The sequence below is a fragment of the Paracoccidioides brasiliensis genome (genome assembly GCF_000150735.1).
Source record: "Paracoccidioides brasiliensis Pb18 unplaced genomic scaffold supercont2.5, whole genome shotgun sequence".
NCBI lineage: Eukaryota > Fungi > Ascomycota > Eurotiomycetes > Onygenales > Ajellomycetaceae > Paracoccidioides > Paracoccidioides brasiliensis.
Genome location: NW_011371362.1, coordinates 1,544,046 through 1,569,007, shown reverse-complemented (window position 1 = coordinate 1,569,007; position 24,962 = coordinate 1,544,046). Strand labels below are relative to the sequence as shown.

General features: G+C 46.8%; 9 protein-coding genes across 9 annotated transcripts; 4 read left to right on the top strand and 5 right to left on the bottom strand.

The window, feature by feature from the left end:
- Positions 1–188: 188 nt before the first annotated feature.
- On the bottom strand, positions 189–2,792 carry PADG_04949 (threonine-tRNA ligase; the record flags this gene model as incomplete). Its single annotated transcript, XM_010761904.1, has 5 exons — positions 189–343; positions 468–1,161; positions 1,222–1,797; positions 1,858–2,122; positions 2,197–2,792. The coding sequence occupies 5 exons, from the start codon at positions 2,790–2,792 to the stop codon at positions 189–191; spliced, it is 2,286 nt and encodes a 761-aa protein (XP_010760206.1).
- Positions 2,793–3,060: 268 nt separating this feature from the next.
- PADG_04948 (H/ACA ribonucleoprotein complex subunit 1) lies at positions 3,061–4,043 on the top strand (the record flags this gene model as incomplete). Its single annotated transcript, XM_010762144.1, has 6 exons — positions 3,061–3,142; positions 3,214–3,261; positions 3,318–3,418; positions 3,510–3,655; positions 3,736–3,764; positions 3,826–4,043. 6 exons carry the CDS (start codon positions 3,061–3,063, stop codon positions 4,041–4,043), a joined length of 624 nt encoding a protein of 207 aa, XP_010760446.1.
- Positions 4,044–4,677: 634 nt separating this feature from the next.
- PADG_04947 (CDP-diacylglycerol-serine O-phosphatidyltransferase) lies at positions 4,678–5,786 on the top strand (the record flags this gene model as incomplete). Its single annotated transcript, XM_010761903.1, has 4 exons — positions 4,678–4,756; positions 4,823–4,880; positions 4,975–5,012; positions 5,155–5,786. 4 exons carry the CDS (start codon positions 4,678–4,680, stop codon positions 5,784–5,786), a joined length of 807 nt encoding a protein of 268 aa, XP_010760205.1.
- Positions 5,787–8,304: 2,518 nt separating this feature from the next.
- PADG_04944 (uncharacterized protein) lies at positions 8,305–8,634 on the bottom strand (the record flags this gene model as incomplete). The annotated part of the gene is made up of 1 exon (XM_010761902.1): positions 8,305–8,634. One exon carries the CDS (start codon positions 8,632–8,634, stop codon positions 8,305–8,307), a length of 330 nt encoding a protein of 109 aa, XP_010760204.1.
- A 3,501-nt stretch (positions 8,635–12,135) lies between these two features.
- PADG_04943 (uncharacterized protein) lies at positions 12,136–13,091 on the top strand (the record flags this gene model as incomplete). Its single annotated transcript, XM_010761901.1, has 2 exons — positions 12,136–12,475; positions 12,529–13,091. 2 exons carry the CDS (start codon positions 12,136–12,138, stop codon positions 13,089–13,091), a joined length of 903 nt encoding a protein of 300 aa, XP_010760203.1.
- Positions 13,092–15,390: 2,299 nt separating this feature from the next.
- On the bottom strand, positions 15,391–17,440 carry PADG_04942 (uncharacterized protein; the record flags this gene model as incomplete). Its single annotated transcript, XM_010761900.1, has 2 exons — positions 15,391–17,093; positions 17,290–17,440. 2 exons carry the CDS (start codon positions 17,438–17,440, stop codon positions 15,391–15,393), a joined length of 1,854 nt encoding a protein of 617 aa, XP_010760202.1.
- A 1,503-nt stretch (positions 17,441–18,943) lies between these two features.
- On the bottom strand, positions 18,944–20,256 carry PADG_04941 (uncharacterized protein; the record flags this gene model as incomplete). The annotated part of the gene is made up of 3 exons (XM_010762143.1): positions 18,944–19,540; positions 19,623–20,096; positions 20,233–20,256. The coding sequence occupies 3 exons, from the start codon at positions 20,254–20,256 to the stop codon at positions 18,944–18,946; spliced, it is 1,095 nt and encodes a 364-aa protein (XP_010760445.1).
- Positions 20,257–20,753: 497 nt separating this feature from the next.
- PADG_04940 (uncharacterized protein) lies at positions 20,754–21,211 on the top strand (the record flags this gene model as incomplete). The annotated part of the gene is made up of 2 exons (XM_010762142.1): positions 20,754–20,765; positions 20,834–21,211. The coding sequence occupies 2 exons, from the start codon at positions 20,754–20,756 to the stop codon at positions 21,209–21,211; spliced, it is 390 nt and encodes a 129-aa protein (XP_010760444.1).
- A 467-nt stretch (positions 21,212–21,678) lies between these two features.
- On the bottom strand, positions 21,679–23,449 carry PADG_04939 (uncharacterized protein; the record flags this gene model as incomplete). Its single annotated transcript, XM_010762141.1, has 3 exons — positions 21,679–21,992; positions 22,104–23,292; positions 23,402–23,449. The coding sequence occupies 3 exons, from the start codon at positions 23,447–23,449 to the stop codon at positions 21,679–21,681; spliced, it is 1,551 nt and encodes a 516-aa protein (XP_010760443.1).
- Between the last annotated feature and the right edge of the window lie 1,513 nt (positions 23,450–24,962).

Here is a 24,962-nt window from a genome sequence, read left to right as displayed (position 1 = left end):
CTAGCCGTCACCAATCAATCAACCACCACGACGGCGAAGTATATTAAAACAGAAGGCTGGGACAACAACGGATTAAGGGAAGTAAAATATAACAAAAAGCCAAATCAAAACATCAGTTATATAAATTTATCTTATATAAGCTTAGTATTCCGATTTCGCTATTGAAATTAAACCCTTTTTACCTCAATCTAAAGTGCGTTGACAAGGCGACGCTCCTTGCGGAGAGCACGCAGTTTGACACGAGCTTCTTCGAGTGGAACGAGACTGCCTTTGACTTGAGAACTAGGATCATCGCGGTTACGAATGTTCACGGTACGGGTTGCCTTCTCCTGTGCGCCCACGACTATAGAGTTTCAAAGTATTGCAATTAGTATCAAAAGTCGTTCTCCTGCCAAGGGAGAGATGACTGAACATCACCCAAAGAGAAAAAGTTGAGATAAAAAAAAAAAAAAAAAAGGATTACTTACCGAAGATAAAGTTATACTGCGCAATCTGTCCACTGCGAATTTTCTTTTGCATTGTGTTGCCACTGATATCAATGTCAACGTTCAATTTATCCCCTCGGAGGATCTCCCGTAGCTCCTCCACATAATCGTTGACGGCGGGCATCACAGGTACAATCAAGATTTGCCGCGGGCTCAACCAGAACGGCCACTTACCACCGAAATGTTCGATGATAATGCCTAAGAACCGCTCGAAGCTCCCGATAATAGCTCTGTGGATGACAACCGGACGAGCACGGCCTGGGCCTGGCTCATTGCTACTGGTGGATGGAGCATCTGGGTTGGCAGCATCTTCCGTAGTTTTGTCTGCGGGCTTCGCCTTGGCTCCCGTCTCGCCAGTCATGTACTCGAGCTTGAAATTCACTGGCATTTGATAGTCCAGTTGGATGGTGGCGCACTGGAACTCTCTCTTCAATGCATCTTGGATAGTGATGTCAATTTTCGGCCCGTAGAAGGCGCCATCACCCTCGTCAACCTCCCAGTCATTGCCTTTGAATTTAGTCAGGGCGGCACGCAATTGCTCTTCAGCGTAATTCCAGGTTTCGAGCTTTCCCATGTATTTTTCGGGTCTGGTAGACAGTTTCAATTTGAAGCTGAAACCAAACAATCCGTACACGGAACGCAAGAAATCAAATAGGCCATCGATCTCTTGCATGATCTGCCCCGTGATTTAGTAAGAAGTGATCAACGAGGGAAGTATAAAACATAGGATATCTACCTGATCCTCAGTGCAGAATATATGGGTATCATCCTGCTGGAATTTTCGCACCCTCGTCAGTCCGTGGAGTGCACCAGACGCTTCATTTCGATGCAACACACCGAAATCTGCTATCCGAAGAGGCAGCTCTCGGTAACTCCGCTCTCTGTGACCGAACATGACTGCATGTCCTGGGCAATTCATAGGCTTCAATGCCCATTCTCTCTTCTCAACATCAAGCTTGAACATGTCGTCCTTGTAATGAGCCCAATGTCCGGATTGGCGCCAGATTCCAACATCATACATGTTTGGAGATTGAACTTCCTGATAACCGCGCTTACGATACTCAGCTCGGAGAAGGGACTGCAAGGCGTTGATAATTTTCGTGCCATTGGGAAGCAAAAAGGGGCATCCGGGAGAAACTTCGTCAAAGAAAAATAAATCCTGTTCCTTGCCGATTCTCAGATGATTCCGCTTTTCTGCTTCCTCGAGGAATTTCAGATGCTCCTGCATTTGCTTCTTGTCGGGAAAGGCGACGCCACGTATCCGTTGCAGAGTGTCGTTAGATTGATCACCTAAGAAATAGGCCGCAGAGTTCTTAAGGTAATATTAGTCTCTTGGTTTCAAAGCAAAGTCAAATATTCTGTATATACAAACCTGCATGATCTTCATGACCTTAATTTTTCCAGTATTTTGGATGTGAGGACCTCTGCAAAGGTCGACCAAAGTACCACATCGATATACTGTGCTGCTCTCCCCTTCAACGAGATTATTGATATAGTGCAATTTGAATTTGCTGTAGGCGAACATTTTTTTCAGGTTCTCTTTGGAGACTTCGAGTCTATCAAAAGGCTGCTTTTCCTTGAAAATACGGACTGATTTTGAATCAAGCGCCGGCCAGTCGGATTCTTTCACAACATGACTATAGAGAATTTTAATCTTAGTACACTAAGTTTCTCTAGGAGGGTAAAATAATAAAATAAATAAAAAACCCACCCTGGCTCCAAGGCCATATCATAAAAAAATCCCTGAGGGGTCGGCGGGCCATGTGAAAGCAAACAGCCGTAATAGCACTCACATGCCTCTCCCAGTACGTGGGCGCTAGAATGCCAGAAAACCTCCCTCCCTTCTGAAGAGTCAAAAGGGAGGAAAGACACCCTGCAATCCCTTTCCAACGGCCTGTCCAAATCCCAAAGTTCTTTGTCATCCAACTTTGCAACCACCACAGTAGAACTAATCTCCTTGGGTATATCACGTAGAAACGAGCCTGGAGTGGTCTCCCACGCTCTGCCAATGACTGTGGAAGGGTGAGAGTCGCCAACGTCAACAGTGATATTGATATCGAAGCGGGGTTTATGTTTTAATTCTTCGTCATGTTTTCGCTTCAGCTCCTCAAACAGCTTATTCCGCTCTACAATGAAATCCGGTAGAGGCTCTTCGGCTGTGGATTCGGGCTTCTTCGACTTGGCATTCACAGCTTTCTCCGGAGGCGGGGCAGATGAATCGACGGAGGCATGACCCATGGCAGGACGGAAAGGAAGGCCTTGGTGCTGATTTTCGGAACCGGGAACGCTGGAGGTATCTCCAGCCATATTGGTACACGGTGATGGACTGGCACAGCTAATTCCTCATACAGCAATGTCTGTATGTTGCTGTGAGACAAGTCTAAGTCCAGTTGTGTCTCCTTGTCTATATCATATATTGACACGCAGAAAAAAGAAATCGTGGAAAGCGGTGTGTCACGTGTGCAGCTTTTTTGCTCCCACCAAATTTTGTCGGAGAAACAAATTAATTGAAGCTACCAAAAAGCCCTCGACAGTGCTGCATTCCTCCCCATCACCGACTCAATCACCCGCAATCATGTCGTTTAGAGGAGGCAGTCGAGGTCGCGGTGGCTTTGCTTCTGGAGCCAATCGCGGCGGCTCAGGCGGAGGACGTGGTGGTAGGTTGACTCCCGCAGTGCACAAAGCCTGCTGTTGACTTGATTTTAATCTGACATATATAATTCCGTAGGACGAGGCGGTTTCCAGTCGTCATTCGGCCCTCCACCTTCAGTATTGGGTGAGCCTTAAGCCTGCGATCGAATCCTTTCCTGCGTAGGAAGCTAATGTGGGCAGAAATGGGTTCGTTCTTGCACGCCTGTGAAGGAGAGATGGTTTGCGAGTCCATCAACCCTAAAATCCCCTACTTCAATGCGCCGATATACTTGGAAAATAAGGTGCGGATAAATCACTTAACCCAAAGTTACGCATGTGAAGGAGGAGGCATGAGATTTTAATACTTATAAATGGTTTATGCGTGCGCATTAGACTCCCGTCGGAAAAGTTGATGAAGTCCTCGGCCCTATCAACCAAGTCTACTTCACCATAAAGCCCCAGGAAGGAATCATCGCAACTTCGTTCAAATCAGGCGACAAGTTCTACATTGGAGGAGACAAGTTGCTGCCATTGGAAAAGTATGTAACCCAACCTATCAAACAAGCACCAAATATGCCGACTGAGCAAGTCAATTAACATATTCTTTTTCTTCCCCCAGGTTTTTGCCTAAGGCAAAACCACCACCAGGTAGGTATACCCATTTAATTCCTGTTTTCTACATCGCAATATACTTTCTTACCCTGTCTAGGTGTGTCAAAACCAAAGAAAGCGGGTGGCGCTGGGCGGGGTGCGTCGCGTGGTGGGCGTGGTGGTCGCGGAGCTCCCAGAGGAAGAGGCGCTCCACGAGGCCGAGGCGGAGGGCCAGGACGAGGGGCGCCGCGCGGAGGAAGTGGGAGAGGAGGTTTTTCATCCCGGGGCGGCTCTAGGGGCGGGTCTCGCGGGGGATTTGGCGGGAAGAGGTTCTAGTTATATTTATTTATTTTCTTTTATCGGCGTTTTGGGAGTTCTTAACGACGGTTATTAATTTACCCAACTGCTACATGCTGTGTACAAAAACGATTCTTTTCTCTCCATCTCTATTTATTTTTCTTTTCGATTTCTGCTTTATTGGAGAATTTGGGTAACTATTTAATTGTGGGACGGACTGAATATCTAAGATACCTGAGTGTATGTTGTAAAAACAATGCATTTTTTCTGCTTGAGCCAATTGAAGAATTTCCATAAAAGATTAGCTACAAGAGAGCATATAGTCTTCCAGAACCTCCAAGGTTAGTATTTGAGTTTCATCGAAACTCAGCGGTTCCAACTTTTCGAAGAGGCCGTTTTCTTTCTGTTCATGTGCAGTTTTGGTTCGGGGGCTTGGTTCCCCTCAAAATATGACGAAATGTTATTCCCCGGCTGGTTTCTGGTGAACCTCGACAACTCTCGAGTCTCAACTTGTAATTTCGTTATTTATTCTTCCATCGCCGTTCCATACCATCCACCCACTCCCCCACTGCCAACCAGATATTTTATTCTTTTTTTTTTCTTGCTCTCTTGGGTAAATTTACTTTATCCAGTGCTGTAGTAACTCAACAATAATAACCCCCCTCTACTCCGTATGTCGAGAAGAAGCTCCGCCGCTCCCAGCCCTGCTGGCAGCGATGCTCCCAGCAACGATACAAACAGCAAGGACCGTGGTGAGCGCTTATATTAAATCCCTAAAGGATGGCTGCTGGGCGCATGCAGCTAACATGCTGCTACAGTAATAGACAAGCAGAAAATGCTGCTCTCGGCAGACTCGGGCCACTTCAGCTTGCTCAGGTCTGCTCCCACTCTTACATAACCTTTTCCTATCGCAAGGTCTTAAAATAAGAAAACAAAGTCATTGACGTGGTTATTATTTCGATATATACAGGGCGCTACATCTGGCCGATCTTGTTACCGAATTGAATGGTAAGTTCGGCTATCCTTCTGTGCTCTCTGTTTCTCGTTGCGCAAAACTAATTTTGCACCGCTACAAGGGTTTTGCGGAGGCAAGTCGACATCCTGATATGAAACCCGAAATCCGAAATCTTCCCATCTAACATGCGTCTAGTCATGTCTGTCTTCTCATCGATGCGATACTGTCTAGGCGAGTCGACCCAATATAGGGATCTTTGGATAGCCCTGTCATTCATGCCATTTGGTCTCTTCTTCGATTTTATGGACGGAAAAATTGCCCGGTGGCGACGAAAAGCGTCAATGATGGGCCAAGAACTCGATTCTTTAGCTGACCTGGTAATACCAAAACTACAATACATGCATGATCGCCATGTTTTGCTGAACTCCCCATCTAACAATCTTTCTTCAATCTACAAGGTCTCCTTCGGCATCGCTCCCGCTGCCGCCGCCTTCGCAATCGGCATGCGCAGCCCCCTGGACCACATATTCCTCACATTCTTCGTCCTATGCGGCCTTACCCGACTTGCCCGCTTCAATGTGACCGTCGCCACTCTGCCCAAGGATACATCGGGCAAAGCGCAGTATTTCGAAGGCACGCCGATTCCGACGACACTGGCGATTGCGGCGCTGATGGCGTATTGGGTGTCGCAGGATTGGATTCTGGGGGAAATACCGTTTGGCGTGGTGGGTGCCGGTTCACTATTGGAATTTCACCCGGCTGTTGGTTTGTTTGTGGTTCATGGTTGTTTGATGGTTAGTAGGACGATACATATTCCGAAACTGTGAGGAGGGATAAGGAATCAAGCATATGTGAAAGACACGGGGGGTGCAAAGGAGGAGTGAAACTTTGTGTATACGACAGATAGCGTAACAAGGGGGGATTCTTGATAGTAAAGCAGTGAGAAGGGGCGGGCAATATCTTGTTACATTTTTGGTCCTTTTCAAAGGAAGACAAAATAGTGGGATACGTTGGTTTTTTTGTGTTGTTTCCCTTTCCCCACGCTTCTTATATGACATACCTATTGCTGTTTGCATGTTTGTCTGTCTGTTTCTGCTATGTTTTCAGGATTTAAAAGGGATGATGGAAAGGGATAGGGAATGTCACACTAATGGCATATCTTCCGAATAACATCAAGGAATATCCCTTTTGTTCATCTATAAAAGGAAAATATCTCCGGCTCTCATATCTGGGTTCCTCGATCATGGATATATTCAAGATATGTTATTGTGGCGCTTTATGTACAAGGAAGCCATAAATGCCCACGCAAATATGCGTTTATGACATTCTGCGCGATTATCGGCTCGTCCATATCGGCACCATGCTATTCCTACCATGGAACTCTGCGGCACGAAGGTTTTCGAATATGTGCGAGCGAGATAACTCATGACAAACTTGACTACTATGGGCCTCAAATCTGCAAATATCTATTGAACCGTCTGTGATAGATATGCCAAGTCAGCCATCTTTACAACCCTCACGCACGAAACGACAAAAGCAAGCCATAAACTAGCTGAAGCTATGAGTACGGCAGTTTGTGAGGTCTGCAGCTCCGAATGGCGGCCTCCACGGAAACAGGGGAGCTTCAGGCCCTCACCTGACTAAGGAGAGTATAGGAACAGACATATGATATTTCGGTCCGAACAGGTAGCCAAAGACAAACCGGGTATAATGAACATATATGAACGGAGAGGACGGAACTTCTTTTCTTTTTTCTTTCTTTTTTTTTCGGATAGTGCCTGTAAAGTTCAACCCTGAAGGTGGGATATAGGCCATAAAAACAATAAAATCAGGAAGAGGGAGAGAAAAAAAAGGATATATTTAAGACAGGGCTGAATATGTCACTGTTCCCATAGATAAATATGTCACAACGCATCATAGATACGCAGTCCATCCTCGATAAGGACATGTATGTGCATACCGGGAACAATCTTCGAATTTGTATACAAGCAACACAGGCCAGAATGCATTGAGAAGAGGGTGGCATTAGCCAGAGCAAGAGAGGGTTCAAGAATTCCGGTCCCCGGTTCCCAATTGGTAAACATGTCCTCCGGAAAGATTGTTAAAATCCACTCCCCCCAAACATGAGCGAAAGCGATGACTTGTATGCCACTGAGTGGCACGGATATGGAACAAGAAGAGAATAGCGGCTCATACGAGGCAAGCATGCAAAACGCAAATCTATATTTAAACTCCAGCATCCAGGCTCTTGCATCATCGGCAGGACATTCATTCCTCGAAAGTCTTGCCTGGTACTCCATAGATCCCGAATACATTATTATCAACAAGCACTTTCCACGGGGGGGGGGGGGGGGGGGGGGGAGAAAATAATATAACGATTGGGTGAAGCGATTAAGGGACCAGGACGCAACGATGCCTCCGTTGCAAGCCCTTAAAATTGAGTCTTTGCGTTGCTTCAATCCGTTCCGCCATGTGATGAACAGTCTGACGTGTTCGAGAGAGTTCAAGTGCACGGAAAGCCTCTGCTTATCAACCCTTGGCTGGCTTCTAGTCTTTCTCTGCGATAGCTACCATGTTGCTCTTCGTTTGCTGTTGGGTAGAATTAAAAATATAAACACAACCCCGAAGGGAAATAATGGAGGAGCATTTCACAACCCTTACTCGAAAGGGCATAATTTCTTCTTCCTCTTCCGGGCCTCCCGCTTCCTTTATTTCTGAAGGCGACGTCGTTCTCAACATCGTTGCCATGAAACACATCAGAAGGATCCAAACATCCAATAACAAAGCAGCAGGGCGAACGATCTGCACTAGCCAGATAAATACACCATCGTCATCATCGCATCGTTTTAGGATTTCCGCATGTCGATCCGCAATATCAAAAGCCCTTTCTCTGCTGGTACCACTATACAGGTTGCATGGTGCTTATATGTAACGTCCATACGTACATGCACACGTAACCGCTTTGTAGAGAACATGTCACTGAGGGCCTGAGGGTGCAGAAATTGTGAAATGTTGAGTGCATGACGCTGTGGGATGGCCACAACATGCCTGGCGCGTGGGTGGTTGGCGCGAATCGAACAGCCTTCCCCCCGCTTTCTCGCTCATCCACGCGCCAAACTTGTACAAAAGCTGCAATGATGGCTGGGGTGAGTCGAGATTGGATGGGTGGGGGCAAGAAATAAATAAATAAATAATTAATGCATGTAATTGGTTCAGCTGGAAGTGCAATACACCGCAGCTTGCGTCAAGTGATATGTGAGTTCGAGAAGCCGGCTCTTCGAAACATGAACGAAACATGAACATATGCTGGCATGGCGGTTAATCGCAACATTTAAAATTCATGGATTAATGGATGTACACCTGCAGCCAGGCGTGGTGGTACTCATGTATGGCTGGCACATGTAAAACGGCAAGTTTCAAAACAGTGAATGGCATTGGCAGTTGACGACAGCGGTTATTGTTGATGCGAAAGAGAACTGTGACTGGAGACTCTGACTGATGAATCCGCGATTGGGGAGAGCCCAACCGCGCAGTTGAGCGGAGATCAACTTCAAGGGGGTGAACATCCAACTGTGGAATCGCAGGGGAGGATTTCTCTATGCGGTTCGGAATAATTGGGCCAGGTCCGTTCTCCGTAGAATTGTTGTCTTCAGCTACAGTTATGCGCAGAGTCATCTTGATGTTAACCTAACATGCATTCTGCCTGATTTTCGATTAGATATCCGGAACGAGTTGAAGTTTGTCTTTCTTAATCATGTCCCCCGGGATTTTGGGAGTATTGCAGGAAAGGTAGAATCTTTTTCTTTCCCGTACCGTGAAACGGAAAACACAAACCGTCTCCGCATCTCAGTATCACAGTATCATTCACTCATCTTAACCGAAGTGCAGATATCAACTACGTTTTTATTTTAGAACAATGCATGTCTAGACACTTCCCTCCTCCTAAATAGGTCCAGAACAAGTCAAGTGGTTATATTTATACATGGCCTACATCGTGGCTGGAAAATAGTCAACATAAAAATGAGAACCATAGGATTTGCTGGAGGCTGTGAACCGGATAGTGGGGTGTTTTTTCCCACCTTCTTCTTAAAATAAAATGATAGCAAGCCGTTCGGAACCGTTCCTCCTGATTGCTTTCCTTCTAGAAGACAAACAAGTGTGGACATTCGTATCCTTTTGGTGTTTTTTTAAAGATGCAACACCAGCACTGGAAAAAATCTGTCGTTGGGTTGATGCGGTTACCCGCACGTCCATTCCAGGGATGTTTGACGGATAATGTCTTGTAGTCCTCGGTAAGAGCTTGCGATAGGCAAGGTTGATGAACGACACACCACCAACAGCTAACAGGGGAACGTGCAAGGGACGAGAGACGGTTGATTTGATGGTTGAGGAAAAAATGTCTTGTTTTCATTAAGACAGCGATTACTTTGCAGAATACCTACTAGTCGAAAGGAACCCGAGTCGTAACGTGCATGCATATTATATACTGGGTACTCTCGTGTAGGATAAATGAACTACGACAATTCTTTCACGGAAACCTGTCGGATTGTGCTTGGAAGAGGAATGATGAGAACGGTCTCCCCGAGAGCTATTTAAGCGGCGATTTGCTTCTTAATTCCCGGATGAGGGTCGTTTTCAAGACCTCGAGCATTCCCCACCTGTCTTAAATTCGAGGCATTTAGACGTAAACGGTGAGATGAGATGACCGAGGGAGCCTCCAACCGGGGCGAGTATTTCTCCTCATCTTCCTAGCCCGCTCTTGAGCCAAGATTAAAATACCCATGCAGTCCAACAAACATCTAGGATTATTGGAATGGGATCCTCCAAGCTTGGAGGGCGAAGACCATTGAAAATAGAGTGGCAGGAACAACAAACAAAAGCAACCCATCAAATTGAAACAAACTAGGTCCTGATCAACCTCAGATAATATCGAGTAAAAAGAGTCAAGCTGCTACCCTTTTGTTTGAAGTTTCATGGCTTATCTGCATGTTTGCTGGCTGCTCTGTGCTAATGACAACACAGGGATGAAAACTTGAAATTTTGCAACGCTTGTTCAGTTTGAGTTTAGGGTCGACCGCTAACTTTTTCTCAAGTTCTCAAGTCGTAAAGGGGGGGTGTTTAGCTGGTAAAATGGGACCCAAATAGGGCCAATCCCTGCTCCGAGATCCTACCCAAGCTGTGGCGTTTGCTGTGTTACGAGGCCTCCAAGGGTTCTGACGTGTTTATTTTACATACGTGGTTGTTTGCGGATTGGGGAATGTCAAGACTGGTTTCTCAGGGACTCGATGAACCATCTCACCCCATGAATATTTTGAGTCTCGAGTTTTCTTTGAGATTGTATTTTGTACTGTGCCAAGGGGAGGTTTAGAGGTGGTGGGGGGTGGGTGGAGACCAAAAGGACGTCAAAAACAAAGAGGCAGTTGGAAGAGGGGAGTTTTTGCCTCCTGAGTCTTGTTTTCAACCTTGTTCTTAAAAAGATAACCAGAGAATGTCTCCAAGCAAGCACCTTGAAACGAGAGGCAAAAATCCAAGGGGCAAACAAATCCACGGATGGATTGACAGATAACGTCACCCGGCATGCGGAAAAACTGACTGTGTGTGCGTTGTTCTCTCTCTTTGAGAGGTTACTTATTTGGGTGTTCTTATTTTCGATTGGATTCTAAAGGGAGAGGAGGAGTATGCCGGTAGTCCAAAATCAATTACCATCATCGTCTGCTGTGTCCGAGGACCGGACAATGGACGCTGAGAGTTGCTTAGAGCTGCTGCTGAGAATCTTCTTTGATATAGGAGTTCATCCAAGGAAGCAAACCCGGGGGTGGAAGGTGGAAGGTTTAAGGTTTAGCCTGAATAAGCTAGGGTGTTCCTGGTAACGACCAACGTTGACGAACCAACCAGGTATCGGACAGGTGCAGTGGTACAGTACTGATACGTGTGGTTGGTTGGTAAAAAACAGGTCAACTCCGTCGGGAAGAGCCCGTAAGTATCCGTATCTTACATACCAGGAACGCAGTGTCAAAGCGACGGATCTTAAATGGCGCCTTCGCCAATCAGAGCCGACTAAGATATCGAGATATCGGCCGGACCCATTTCTCTGCTGCTGGGGAGGGGGGGAAAGAATCCTGACCGTCGCAAGCCTGCACCCAGAGGCTACACTAGTAATACTGTCTGTCCACCGCCCATTACCTGTACATACAAAGCAAGATACAGCCGTAATATACAACCAGGCGGTTTTTCTCACGCTCCCGCCAAAAGCGGCCTAGTCGCTTGCCTGTGGTTGTTTCTGTCTTGTCTGTGCCTTGTACCTTTGCCTGGTCCGCTCTTCGTGGTGTTGTTGTTGTTGTTGTTGCTGCTGCTTCGTCCGCTCCCAAAAGTCTGCAATCCCCAAACACTGTCTTTCATCCACGCTCGTTTGGACAACATCCCCCTATCCAGTCCGCCCTCCCCTCCACCCTCCATTTCCGCTCCTTAGTTGGCTGCTATCGACTGTGGCAGTCGTCCTACTGTCTTTCTGTTCCCTTGGATTCTCTCCTGCTTCCAGAATAATAATACTCCTTCATGCGTTCATTCATTTTCCCTCTTGTTTGACCGATCGTCCTGCACAGAGACATCAGGGGGTGAGTCGACTCCTCTTCCCCACTCCTTAACAACCCTACCGCCCAGATACACATCCACATCCAGACATTGCGTGTCTCTCGTATATCGACCATCTGTACACCTCTGTTTGATTTTTTATCGAGCGTTACTTCCATCGAAGACCCCTGCTTGGGCCCGGATTTGCCGTGGGTCAGTCACCCATTGATAGGAGCCAATTATCTATCGTTGCCATCACCCAGGAACAACAACCGCTTCGATGGTGGATTGCTAAGGGAGGACGATATTCAGAGGAATCTGCTGTCCTTCTAGAGAGAAGGAAGGAAGGACAGAAAGAGAGAAAGGAACTGGAGAAACGTTCCAGCAGTTTCGTCACGATAGAAGGATAGGGAGGTAAATCCGGGTTGGATAACTGAGAATAGAATCTTAGTTTGTCCTTGCTGGTTTCTTGCTTGAGAGCCCTAGGACTCCAGTATTGGATTATACGACTTCCAATCACGATTTGGACTTTTTCTTCTTCTTTCTTCTTTTTTTTTTTTTTTTTTTTCCATATCTTCTACTCGAATACCTCACACCTTCTTAAAGATGAAGTCATTCGCGTACCGGGCTATTGTTTTGGCCTCCGTCCTTACCATGGCCGCATCTGATCCTATTCATGTCGTTCTTCGAGATGGTATTATCGGGCCAAAGAACAAGACCGTCGACATAGGTTGCTACAAAGCGGTGAATCCATTTGAGGATCTTGGAGAATACACTTGGCAGTCAATTGGTTATTGTCAGATCGAATGCCTGAAACTGAAAAAATCTGTCATGGCACTTTACAAAGGCTCCAACTGCTATTGCGGAGATAGAATACCAGCAGACTCGGATAAGGCAGAAGCCGAAGAGTGCAAGCTAAGTTGCCAAGGATTTCCAAATGAGACGTGTATGTCCCCAATCAAAACTCGTTTCAAGTACCAAAAGCTGACCATTTTCCAGGCGGAGGACTCAATGCATATAACGTTCACCTTACTGGCCTCTTGAAGGAGAAGCAGATCCCTGTAGTTGGCGGAAGGACCTCGTCACAGAGTACCAGCACTTCCACTTCTTCTTCAGTTCTCACAACTGGTGCAGGGGAAACCATCATAATCACGCCCACATCTTCTGCAACACCAAAGGGTGGCTCGAACAAAGCTGGCATCGCAGCTGGTGTGGTAGTTGGCGTTATTGCTCTCGGGGCCCTAATTGGCGTTGGGTTCTTATACATGAAGTACAAAAAGCGCAAGGAGGTGGAGGAGGAATATCGCCGCAACGCTACCATTAGCAACTTCGTTTCTGGGGGGAAGCCGTTTAATTCTCAGCAATCCTCAATGTCCGACTCCCGCCTGGATCCAGCCATGATGTCACAACGACGCCAGAGCAATGGTAGCATCGCTGATGACCAAGATTTCTCCAGAAGGATTTTGAAGGTATGGCTGCTGCCAGAATACCCCAGCTGGTTCTCTCCCCGTTTGTCAGCTACTAACAAGCTTCTTTTAGGTTACCAACCCGGACGGCAGTAATTATTAATGAATTCTTGGAAGGAGCTGGCTCGCCCAAGCCTGTCTATAATTTCCAACAACCCCTCTCTCCAGAAGGTTACAAATTGCGTGAACATTCTCTTCTACTTCCTCTGAATTTACGTGCACGCTGTCATCCCGTTTCTCGTCGAGCTGCTACGTTTACTTATATTTCAACTCTCGATATTCCTCCTTCGTTCCTATGTTCACGCACGCTCTTCTTCCCATGCACTCCCTCTCACCTCCTCTCACCCTCCGATTCCTCGATCTACATTCGACTGTTCTTAACGAGCTCTTATCCACAACTGTATCTGGCGTTATGGCATTTGAAGCGTGATGATGCGGACGACCTGTTTGTCAACATAAAAAAACCCCATTGTTTACCAATTTTGATTTACCCAGTATATGAGAGACAGTGGAATAGGTTACGGGGATTCCTCCTAACAAGGTTCGAACTGGTTCACCCCGTAACTCCTGGCCTCTGCTTAATACCAAACAACTTGAAATCTATCCACCCGAGTGAATGATGATGGAAAAGGTTGACATGTTGTAATATGGTCCCTACTTTATTACACTCTTCAAAAAAATTCTTCTCACCCCAACATACTCACGCTGCTTCATTCATGCCTTTGAATTGTTTTCTTATTTTGTCCTCTTTTTGGTTCTCTGCTTCTTAGTGCGTAATGTGCTAGCCCAAGAAGCGCTGCACACCTAGATCCTATCACACCCCTACCATTCTCCGGCTTATTTTTTCATTTTAATATCTCCTTTCAACTGTTCCCAAATACCATATCACGGATGTGTGGGTTTCCTGGTTACGGGACGCGGCTTGTGTGGTTAAACGGGTATTTCCGAAGAAAGTATGTCGGGGAAAGGAAAGGATTTTTTTTATCCTTTTTGATTTACCCCATATACCTCGTTTCTTTTTACATTTTTTTTTTCTTTCATTGGTTAAACAATCATGGGCGTTCGTTTTCTCTCTTATTTTTGTCTTTTTTTGGTCATAACCTTTTTTTTTTTCATATATGTAACTCGTTGTATCATTGAGAACCCATTGTTTTCACCTCGTGTTTGCTACTATTCCTTATAGTCATCGTGATATGCTACTCAGGTCCGGTATGCCCCCAACTGTTTGTTCCTCTCTCTCCTTTCATTTATCTAGATTTTATATGTTTGGTGAATCGAATCCGAAGAAAATTTCGTTTCCCCTTCTCGACACTCAAGATACAGCTATCTATTCCTTTTTTAATTATTTTATTTTATTTTAATTTTTGGTTTATTCCAAATTTCACGATACTACCCACATACATTCAACCGATGACAGAAAAAGGAGAGCCGCCATCCCTAGTCAATCGCTCCACCGGCATTCACATCCAGATGTCGATCCAAGAAAAGTGAAAGTCTCACGGCCAATGACAGTCACTTTTTGTGTTTTGGCTTTCCCCTTCTCCCCTTTGCAAACCATTGAACCCTCCATATATATACGTACCAACGAACCCAAAATCCCAAGAGACATCCACACCAACAAAATGATGAAACTCGACTTTACATTCAGTGTTTTCTTTCTTTCTTTCTTTGTTTGTCTGTCTGTCTGTTTCTCTTTTCTATTCTTTCAGAAAGCACCGTGTAGCTTTTTGCTAAAGGACTACAGAGGGAGGGTGGATGGGAATGTATGGGTTGTGTTTTGGACCGTGGATTTTCAGATATGGAGGACAGGGGAGATTTTGATCTGTTGGGCATGCATTTTTGCATCTCAGGTATAATAGCACCCTGTCAACCCCTTTCCCAGCCTTAGCGAGTCTATTTTTCAATTGAATTGTTGCTGTGTATTTCTAGCGGGGGTATATATACGTGCGGATGTTGTTCCGTGGGATGTCTAGACGGTCCTAAGTGCGTGTGGTTGTGAAAGGAGAGGGAGGAGAAAAAGGGAGGAGTGGAAGAAGATGTAAATCGTATTTCATCATTAGACGGAGGGATATCATCCTCCTTCAACAACGCAAAGAGGTAAAACCCCGTACAGCGGGATGTGGTCAGGTTCCTCCCAGTCAACTTATCCAAGTACAGTGTATCAAATCCAAGAACGGCTCCATTTTTGCAGCGGGCAAAAAAAAAAAAAAAAAAAAAAAAAAAAAAAAAAAAAAAACAGCAGGATTCGTTTCTCTCCAAATTATCCAACTCCAACGCCTTGAGATTTCGTTATGTCTTCCAACACACAACTCATACCTCAATATTACCCTGCACCCATATATATCGCGGTACGTAATATCAAATCCAGTTCAAATACTAAAGCAACCTCTTTCAGTCAACATAAACCATCATACACCCCCCACCAAACCCCCATGCACGCCGCCACAACCAGATCCAACATCTTCAACCCTTCATCCTCAATAATCAACTTGCCCAACTTCGCACTTTTACCAAACGCACCCCCGCCGGCGCGTTCACGACCCAAACTAAGATCCAAGCGGCCAGCCAGCCCCTCCGCACGGCTTCGAAGGACGCTCGCTATCAGGGCAGTCTCATTCGTAGCATCGTGGCTGGCATATGGGGTATTGCTCTTGGAATTATGTCCACTATTTTGCGAGGAGAACATGGGTAGATTGAAGCGGATCTCTGCCGCTGTGACGGTTGATCCCTGTGTTGACGGGGCAGAACTAGCAGCTGCGGCTGAGGATTCGAGGGCGGATTGCAGTTGTTGTAAGTTTAGACGGGGCTTGGGGTCATCTGGATTGTCGCTGTTTGTAGTGGTTGGGAGATTTAGGCCGGCAAGGGAGGGGATGCTGTTGGGGATGGTATGTTTGCACTTTAGGGTGCGGCCGTTGACGCTTGTGGTGAAGGTGCAGATGCCTTCCCAAGGCGATGTGAAAGAGTAGTATTTGCCTCGTTGTATTTTTGAAGCAGGTGGATCTTTGTTATAGGCCAGATCTAGGGAAAGGGAGCTGCTGCTGGAGGTCCAGATGTGGCCATGGCCATTGCGACGGCTTTGCGGGGAGGTGAAGGTGAGGTGGCGGATGAATTTTAACGGTTCGCCATTCGTGGATGTGGAAGGGGTGTGTCGCTCTGTTGGGAACAAGGGCATTCGCTCTCCTGCCAGCTTCTTATAGCCCGGCGTGAGGATTTCGATTGCTATCGTGCCGTCCAATGCTACATCTGGCGAGGATGAGGAAGCGCAGTTCGTTATTGTCCCCACGTTCCACTGGTGGTCATTGGTCGTATCACGCCGTATAAGCGTGAGGTGGAAAGGGGGAGGGAGTTCCCGGGCCTTCACACTCATCCGCCGTCGTCCCGGTTTGGAAAACGGACTAGATATACGACAATTTCTGGAGATCTGATCCGTGAGGAGATGTGAGGGCCTGAAAAAGCTCTGCCTCTGGGGCCGTTCGGACGTAATTGACGAACCTCCGTCATGCCAGCTAGCTCGTCCATTATGTTGTCTCTCCATCGTAGGAACAGTGGATGATGTCAATGATTCGCTATTGCTTCGAGCTATCGAATTTATGGATTGCTCTCTCCATCTCGGGTCAACTTCTTCTGCGATAGATTCGGCAGTATTGGGGGCTGGCTGAGGGAGGGCAGCGTTGCTGGAGCCTGTGGGAGGAGGCGGTAACGGTTTCCGGAGAGGGAGGTGTCGTTTCCACCGTGATTCATTCTGGCTATTGGGCACCTGTGCATCAGGAATCCGAGGGTCCCATGCTTGAGCATCCTCGCTTGGGATATTTCTCTCTGACGATACAGGCCGTCTGGGAATCGAATGCCGTTTGTTCTCTCTAGTCTGCGTATTAGCGCCTGGTGCTGGTTTTCTGTTAACGCAGTTCAACCGCGTAACACAAGAGGAGGACTGGTGAGGATTCGGGAGAAATTTATTGGAGTGCTTTTCCTTTTCAATTGCTCGAAGAACAGCCTCATCCTCTGGGGTTGCGACATGTATGTAGTAGAGAGCCGCTTTAATGAGTTCGGACGTGATGCTAGATTCAGTCGGGGGTTTTAAAGGAGAAAGGAAGACATCTGAATAGAATATAAAACAAAGGTTAGCAAGACTTGGGCCGTTATTCCTTTTTTTTTTTTTTTTTTTTTTTTCTTTCTTTCTTCCTTACGTGCGTCAGTGTAAAGGATGCAAACGTTTACATTGTTGTGGTATATCATCTGCGACGTCACATATTCCATACCAGTCTCCTCCAGAAGAAAATATGACATCACGTACCTCTACTACCAGGCACACGGACGATATATAGCACGAGGGGTTCCAACAGAGCTTTAGACGGATTGCGCGGGTAGCGAGGAGGGTTGGCAGCCAGAGTCATCAGCGGAAGATGCGATTTTGCTTCCACGACGCGGCGGCGCGAGGAGTCCATGATCCTGGTGATATCCAACTAGGTCTGGAGACTCAGTTTTTGTCTTGAATAGATAAATATATCTCGAGGTATATCAGTTCCTGGAACTGCCATCCACCTTGTGTTGCTTCAACCATTCAGCGTTTGTTGCATCATCATCATCATCATCATAATCATCATCATAATCATAATCATTATCGTTGGGTCCTGTTTGCCTTTTGACTGTTGCTACGCCTGACCAATCACCAGCATGGATGCAAAAATAACCTATGATCACAAAGCCGGCGCAAATCTAGAACGTTATAAATACCCCCACGGAGACATATATTTTTATAGAGAATAGGAGGCTTTGTCTTGCAGTGAGTGCAATTACACACTTCTTCAACTCCATCAGAGAAATGCAATGGTAAGAAGAGCCAGCACAAAAATGTGCAGCTTCATGAGGGGTTTAAATAGGCAAACGAAATGGCAATTAGAGAGCAACCAAAAATAAAAGATACAACAAACCTTTGAGAAAAGATTGCCCCTAGTAACTGCTTAGCCATTCGAGCGCCTCGTATTCCCCCCACCACACCCAACCCCTCTTCAGCTGCGCTATATCCACGACAGTACGGAATAGAGCTCCCAGGAAGCAAAAGCACTTCTCGATGTGTCGGGGCGTTTCTTATATATCTAGCGGCCCAAAGAAGAAAGAAGAAGAAGAAAAAAAAAAAAACAAAAAAAAAAAACCCAACAAGACGGACCTGATAGGCTGCAGAGCAAGAAACACGAACGGGGCAAAGGTGAAGAGCACACAACATCCTTGATGGAATAAGTGGGAACCTAATGTCTTCGGGCGAGCGGTAAAGGTCGCAACTTTATGAAAATTAAGGTTATATACCAGGCGGACGATTAAATCAATAATATATCGCATTGGAATATCAAAATCAAAATCAAGATCTGACGATCGCTGGTGTTACCCTACGGAGAAGGGCAGACCACAAGTCGCCCTCCAATGAACATGCATGGGTTGGGCTTCGGTATAAGCCACACTGTGATGATGAATGATGAAACCATCTGTGCATACAAGGAAACACCAAACTAAATTGGACAGAGAATTTGTGTTGGTATCTGCTTTAAATATATAGATATGTGTTCAGTAGGAGTGCTCGAATAACCCGCACCGAAAATGACCCAAAGAGGCAGCGAGACAAGAAGGGGATGACGTATGCATGTAGAAGTTTACACCAATACGAGAGGTACAGGGAGACTGCATGCACACTCACTGTACAAGAGAATATGAATAAAACGGTAAGAGGTTAAAAACAGCCAATGATGTGGAGTATAGGAGATAGTAAGAGAAGGAAATCAAGAGAACACCTTAGCTCCAAGAACCGCTGTGGGGGGTAATTACCAAAAATTTCCGCTTCCCCGTTATCCCCCAAAGAGCAAAGTAAAAAAAGAAGAAGAAAAAAGAAGAAAATATCCACAATAAACCAAAACCCTCATCCCGTAAATTACAAGTAGCAACAAAGATCATCAGTTTCAAACAACTGTTTCAGCTTGTTCGCCTTCTGCAATTATAGGCACGCTGAGTCCACGTTCGGGGCTTTGCAGGACCAGCTGTTCATGTCGTCGTGCCCGAAGGAAATCGCTAATGGACCGGATCAAGATGAACCATCCGACAATCATAAGAATATACGATATCCATTCGCTTGTTGTGATACCCGTGAACACGCCTGAATGTGACTCGGTGCCCGCATCGGAATCACTAGAACCCTGTCCCACCTTGTTTGGGTCGAAACTGTGGCTGTTAGGGTCAGGAGGACTGACATAGCCGCCGTTGGGTTCTGACGCCCGATTCAACTCGGTACTACCCTTCATGTAAAAGCCGTATTGGACCAGTGTGAGACCCAAACCGGCCTTGCTGCCGTTCTTTGCCGCATGTGTCGTGTGAAGGAGATAGGTAAGGAGGAAACCGACGAGTTGGAAAGAGGTGGAAATCATGCCGTTCCAGACAAAGGAGAATACGGAGCCGACAGGGAGGCCATCAACATAGACTTCATCAGAAGACATGCCAGGAGCGACGATGGTGGTCTCCCAATAGGGAGGAGTGGCGTCCGCTGCAGCTTGCTCGTATGACTACTACATGTTAGCAAAGACCTCTAGAGCCCGCTTCGACTTGGAAAAGGTAAAAAAATCCGTCAGACTTTCCGAGACATACCGGTGGCAGATCTTCCGTCTTTTCCCCCCTTTCTGGCTTCGCAGCCAAGTTCGCAAATACCCCGTCGTTTGCCGACCCCGCCGCGCGTATTGTTCTAGATGAGGTAGAGACTGGCGGATTGGATGTTGGCTGCATCGTATTTCCAGACGCTGATACGCCCTGAGATTGAGCTCCATTTCCACTACCTGAGTATGGTGAAGGGCTACCAGTCTGGGTGGTCGTATTGTTGGCCCTCATAAGTCTTTGTCTGTCATCGGCCTCATCCTCTGCGTCTGAGTCTTGGTCATCAGCGCCAAACGTATCTGCAAGGGTTTGAGCTGTTTCGGAATATAAGGGATCCTGGGATAGGACGCGTCTCGAGGGTGGGGAGAGCGATCTGGAACGGAAAGATGGAGGAGGAGAAGAGGGTAAGGGTCCAGATTGTCCGGGGTATAAGGTCACGTCATCACCGTCTTCTACATCATGGGCATCAGCCTGGAAGTATTCAAGCGGTTAGCAATCGACAATCTTTGTAAACTCTCGAGATTTGTGATAGGTTTTAGGTTTGACGGGACTACAGGTGATGATATCGAAAAAATGACAATGGTTGACAAGAGGTTTTTTGCCTTACCCGTTGATATCGATGTGAGCTCATGACTGAGCCAAGGGAAGAACGAAAAACGCAATACAAGCTCGGAAGAAAAGAGCAACGGGTCTAGGGAAGGGATAGAAGGGGGCAAAATGGAAGAACTATAGGAGAAACAGACGAGCAACGTCAGTGAGATCGGATATTGGATCAGAGAGCGTCGTGAAGTTGATTGAAGCAGGAAATTCAGGGTGATGTTTTGCGGGGTTGTGTAAGCGATCACATGATAGCTAACTAAACCAGGAAACTAGTTAACTAGTTATAGTTAGTTACCCAGATGACAACACGGTGACTAAGCATCCTAGCCCGGCTCTTCGCAAGCAAAGAAAAACATTTGTAATTGACGCAGATTGAATATGACCTTCATATCTTTCAACATTTTTCCCATTCGATGAAAATATTGGAGATTCTCACCACATAATATTCATATTGGAATTACTCTTCCCACTCTACAGTTCCAATCCCTCCCTGCAGAGCTTCTCCCTAAGCATATAAAACTAACCACCATGACAAAAACAGTTCGTTCCGTCCCCTTCCCCCACCGCTCAACATCCACTATAGCTAACTAACCACCCCTGTCATCCAGCTTTCCCCCGAAACCATCTCTGCACATATAAACCGCATCATATCCCGCTGGCCGATCGACCACGTCCGCCCCTCCTCCGTCTCCATCCAAACATATCTGAAAACCCGCATACCCACCGCCCCTGCCATACCCCCTTCGGCATCACAACCACAAACACAACAGCACCACCAACGACTCTCCGCCTCTGGCATAAACGCCCTCTACTCACTTTTAGAAAACCGGTACGACCGGTTATACCCGCTTCCGCAGAATCTGCGGTATCCACGCAGTTCGCCGTCGCATTACGATGATGTGCTGAGGGAGTTTAAGGAGGCGCCGGAGCGGGGATGGTTGAAGAGGATGGTGAAGAAGATTAAGGGGGCTTTTAGATTTCGGTAGGTGAGGTATTGGAGTTTTAGAGATGGGGTATTGGCTCGGACTGTATTGTCTTGTATTTTATATATTATTTTCCTTGTATGATTATGCTATACTATTATTTTGGGACGGTTTACTTAAACCGGATACATACTCCGTCGGTGGATCAATGTGTCTATAAAACGCTCAAATAGGGCAAAGGGATAACGGATAACGGATATCGAAATATCCCAGATCAAGATCGATTGACACATCTCAACCCGATAGAAAGCGGGGCCACGAACCCACACATTCAAGGGGCATTGCAGAAATAGGCACTCCTTTTATATATATATATATATATATAAATAGAACAGCGCAAAGGCAAAATATCAACAGGAAATACCCAAAACAAATATGGTATATACACAAATATACAACCAATTCCCCATCTCTCATTTGCGCACCGGAACATCCACCTTCACCCCCTTCATTTAACCCCCTGTCCCTACTCACAACATAGACCCAACCACATCAGCAACCTTAAACGGCGCCTCCGTCTTTGCCCGCACTTCATCAACAGTCACCCCATCCGCAAGCTCAATCAGCGTCAACCCATCCGTGAAGTCAACATCAAACACACAGAGCTCAGTGATGACCCGGCTCACGCACGCACGGCCCGTGAGCGGGAACTCGCACTGCTTAAGGATCTTGGGATTGCCCTTCTTATCTGTATGTTCCATAGTGACAACGACCTTGGTCATGCTAGGGTTCGAAACGAGGTCCATGGCGCCGCCGAAGCCCTTGATTTTGCCCGGAAGCATCCCTGTAGAAGTGTTAGGGAGGTGGCAAGAAGAGGGGGAGGAAGATAAAAAAAAAAAAAAAATGAACAGAAGGGAAATCAGGAAAAAGAGGAAGGGGGAGAAAAAGAACTCACAGTTAGCCAAATCGCCCTTTGCGCTGACCTGCATGGCACCCAAGATGGTCAGATTGATTCGTCCGGACCGAATCATGCCAAACGATTCCTCACTGCCAAACACTGCAGCACCGGGCAAGAGCGTGACAGTTTCTTTGCCCGCATTGATCAAATCCGGATCCTCCATGCCCTTCTTCGGATACGGACCCAGTCCCAATATCCCATTCTCAGATTGTAGCTGCACCTCCACAGACGGATCTACAAAGTTAGGAGCAAGCATCGGCATTCCAATGCCCAGATTCGCGTACATTCCATTCTTGAACTCCTTCGCCGCACGACGGACGATGCGTTCCCGCTTGCTGGCCGTATCGCCTTTGCCCAATGCGGCCATATCAGCGCCCTCACCGTCCTCCTTGGCAAAGGTGTATTTCTCAATCTTTTTCTCCGTCGTGCTCTGAACGACGCGCTTAACATAGATGCCCGGCAGGTGTACAGCGGCCGGGTCAATCTCGCCGACCTCGACGATATCCTCAGCCTCGACGATGGTCATCTTGGCATTGCGGCCCATGGCGCCGTTGAAGTTGGCGGCCGAGAAGCGGAATTGGCAGTTGCCCAGTCTGTCGGCCTTCCAGGCTTTGACGAAGGCATAGTCGCCCTTGATGGATTCCTCCATGACGTAGCTCTTGCCGTCGAAGACCTTGACGTCGCGTGGGGTGCTGTAGGACGCAACGGTGCCGTCCGTGTTGTGTTTCAGTGGGAGTTCGCCGGTTTGGACGACGGTTCCGAAGGCGGCGGGGGTAAAAAAGGCAGGGATGCCAGCGCCACCGGCACGACAGCGTTCGGCCAGGGTTCCCTGTGGGGTCAATTCCAGTTCAATCTGGCCACTGAGATACATGCGCTCGAAGGTCTTGTTTTCCCCTACGTAGCTGGCGATCATCTTCTTGATCTGTCCGCTGGCGAGGAGGAGACCAAGGCCGGCCCCGTCGATGCCGGCATTGTTGCTGACGGCGGTTAGGCCGGTGATGGACTTATTAGCATGTACGGCTTCAATGAGGGTATCTGGCACCCCACAGAGACCAAATCCGCCGGCAAGGACCGTGGAGTTGGACTTCATGTCCTTGATGGCTTCTGCGGCCGAGGGGAGGACCTTGTTGATCGCACTTCGGCGGGGGGTGTTTGAGAATGCACGAAGGAGGAGGCACGGTTGATGCTGGAGATGTGTGGATAATGATGTCAGTTACACACATCCATTGACATAAGACAAGCATAGCAAAAAAAATTGCTGGCCCATGAATAGAGATGGATGGGGGGACACACACCTTGGAGGGGTTCGAGAAGCCCCGCGCAACACGTAGAAAAAACGACATTGTCGTCAGCTATCGATTTAGAAATTATGATAGGGATCCCTTAATAAGACACTATCTCCTTTTATGTACTCGTGTGGAGACAGCAGAGGGATAGATATAGACGAGGACGGGCAGATGTGGAATTCACCCACGGAATTAAACGCAGGCAATCACGCAAACGCGAGGCAGTGAAACAAAAACAGGCTTTAATAACTTCAACGAGAAAAGGGAACAGTCAGCTAAAATAGAACATGTGACATCTAAATTGTCTATATCAACCACTGCCAGCCAATTGATCCCAGTCACTCCCCCTTTGCAGCTATACTCCTCAGTGTAATCGGGTATATCGTGGTTGTTTGTGTGTTGTAGTCGGCGGTGGCGGCGGTGTTGTTTTGTCTGCGGGGAATGCGATGAACCGGCCTTTTGATCGTCCCGCCGCTGAAATGGCTTGGCGTCGGCAAAGAATTTGGCTTTAAGTAAAACTGACTACGGAACGAACGCAACGGCCGTTGCTTAGCTAATGCTGCCCCGATCTCTCCCTCCAACAGTTCGTTATTAAGTTCTCAACCCTCATTCGAAACATTATTCCTGTCATATTCTGCTCTGGGTAAACTACACACACTACTTCATTAACGTATTTTTTTCCCGGACATGTTGATCTCCTTTCGTTTAAGGGTTCCGGAGTCTGTTCCCATAGCGCCGAAACTTAATTTAAACTCCGCTGGGCTGCGGAATTACCGGCAAATCGCCGATGAATTCCAGTGGTACACATTACATGCATACACACATGCTTAGGTGTTTGTTGATGATTTCAGCATCATTCGCCCTGGCGCTGCTTGGTTTACTTTTACCGTCTTCAAATATTCATTTCTCCTCGATGAGTGATTAACTACTCTAAAAAAAAAAAAAAAAAAAAAAAAAAAAAACATATTGGAGGGGGCAGAAGGGGCGTAACAAAGTCTCTTCTCTCTCTTTGCGGCTGTTACCTGTCGTTATCATCGCAATTTACTATCACGTAGGACATTGAAATATTCTCCTCTCCCCTTGGCCCTCAATATGGTCATTTCCGGCTCTGTAATCGTACATAGAATTTTGGAAGGACAGAATTAAATCTTTGGTATCATGAACCATTCATTCCATGCGAAACGTTAGATAACTGTCCGTCAACCCCTGCGAAACTCCCCTATTTGGAACATAAATCGGCGAAGAGCAATGAAAAATCTCCATGGGGAACTAAGGAAAAATGAGCAACCGATGGCTGAAATTCATGGGAACCTCCTTCGAACAACAGAAGAAAACTGAATGAAAACTTTACAACTTGAACCTGAAATCGTGGTGTTACCCTTATCCGACCCGCGGCTGCTGCTGCTGCTGCTGATGCGTCCGACGATGCAAGAGGTGTCTATCAAATCGCCGATCGCCGATCGCCGAAGAAGACAAAACAACAGGCAAAACAAAAGAACGCCCACGCCTTTAAGTATCCTCTGACAAAAAGGTGAGAAAGAAAGAAACAACAGGGGAGAGAAACGAATAT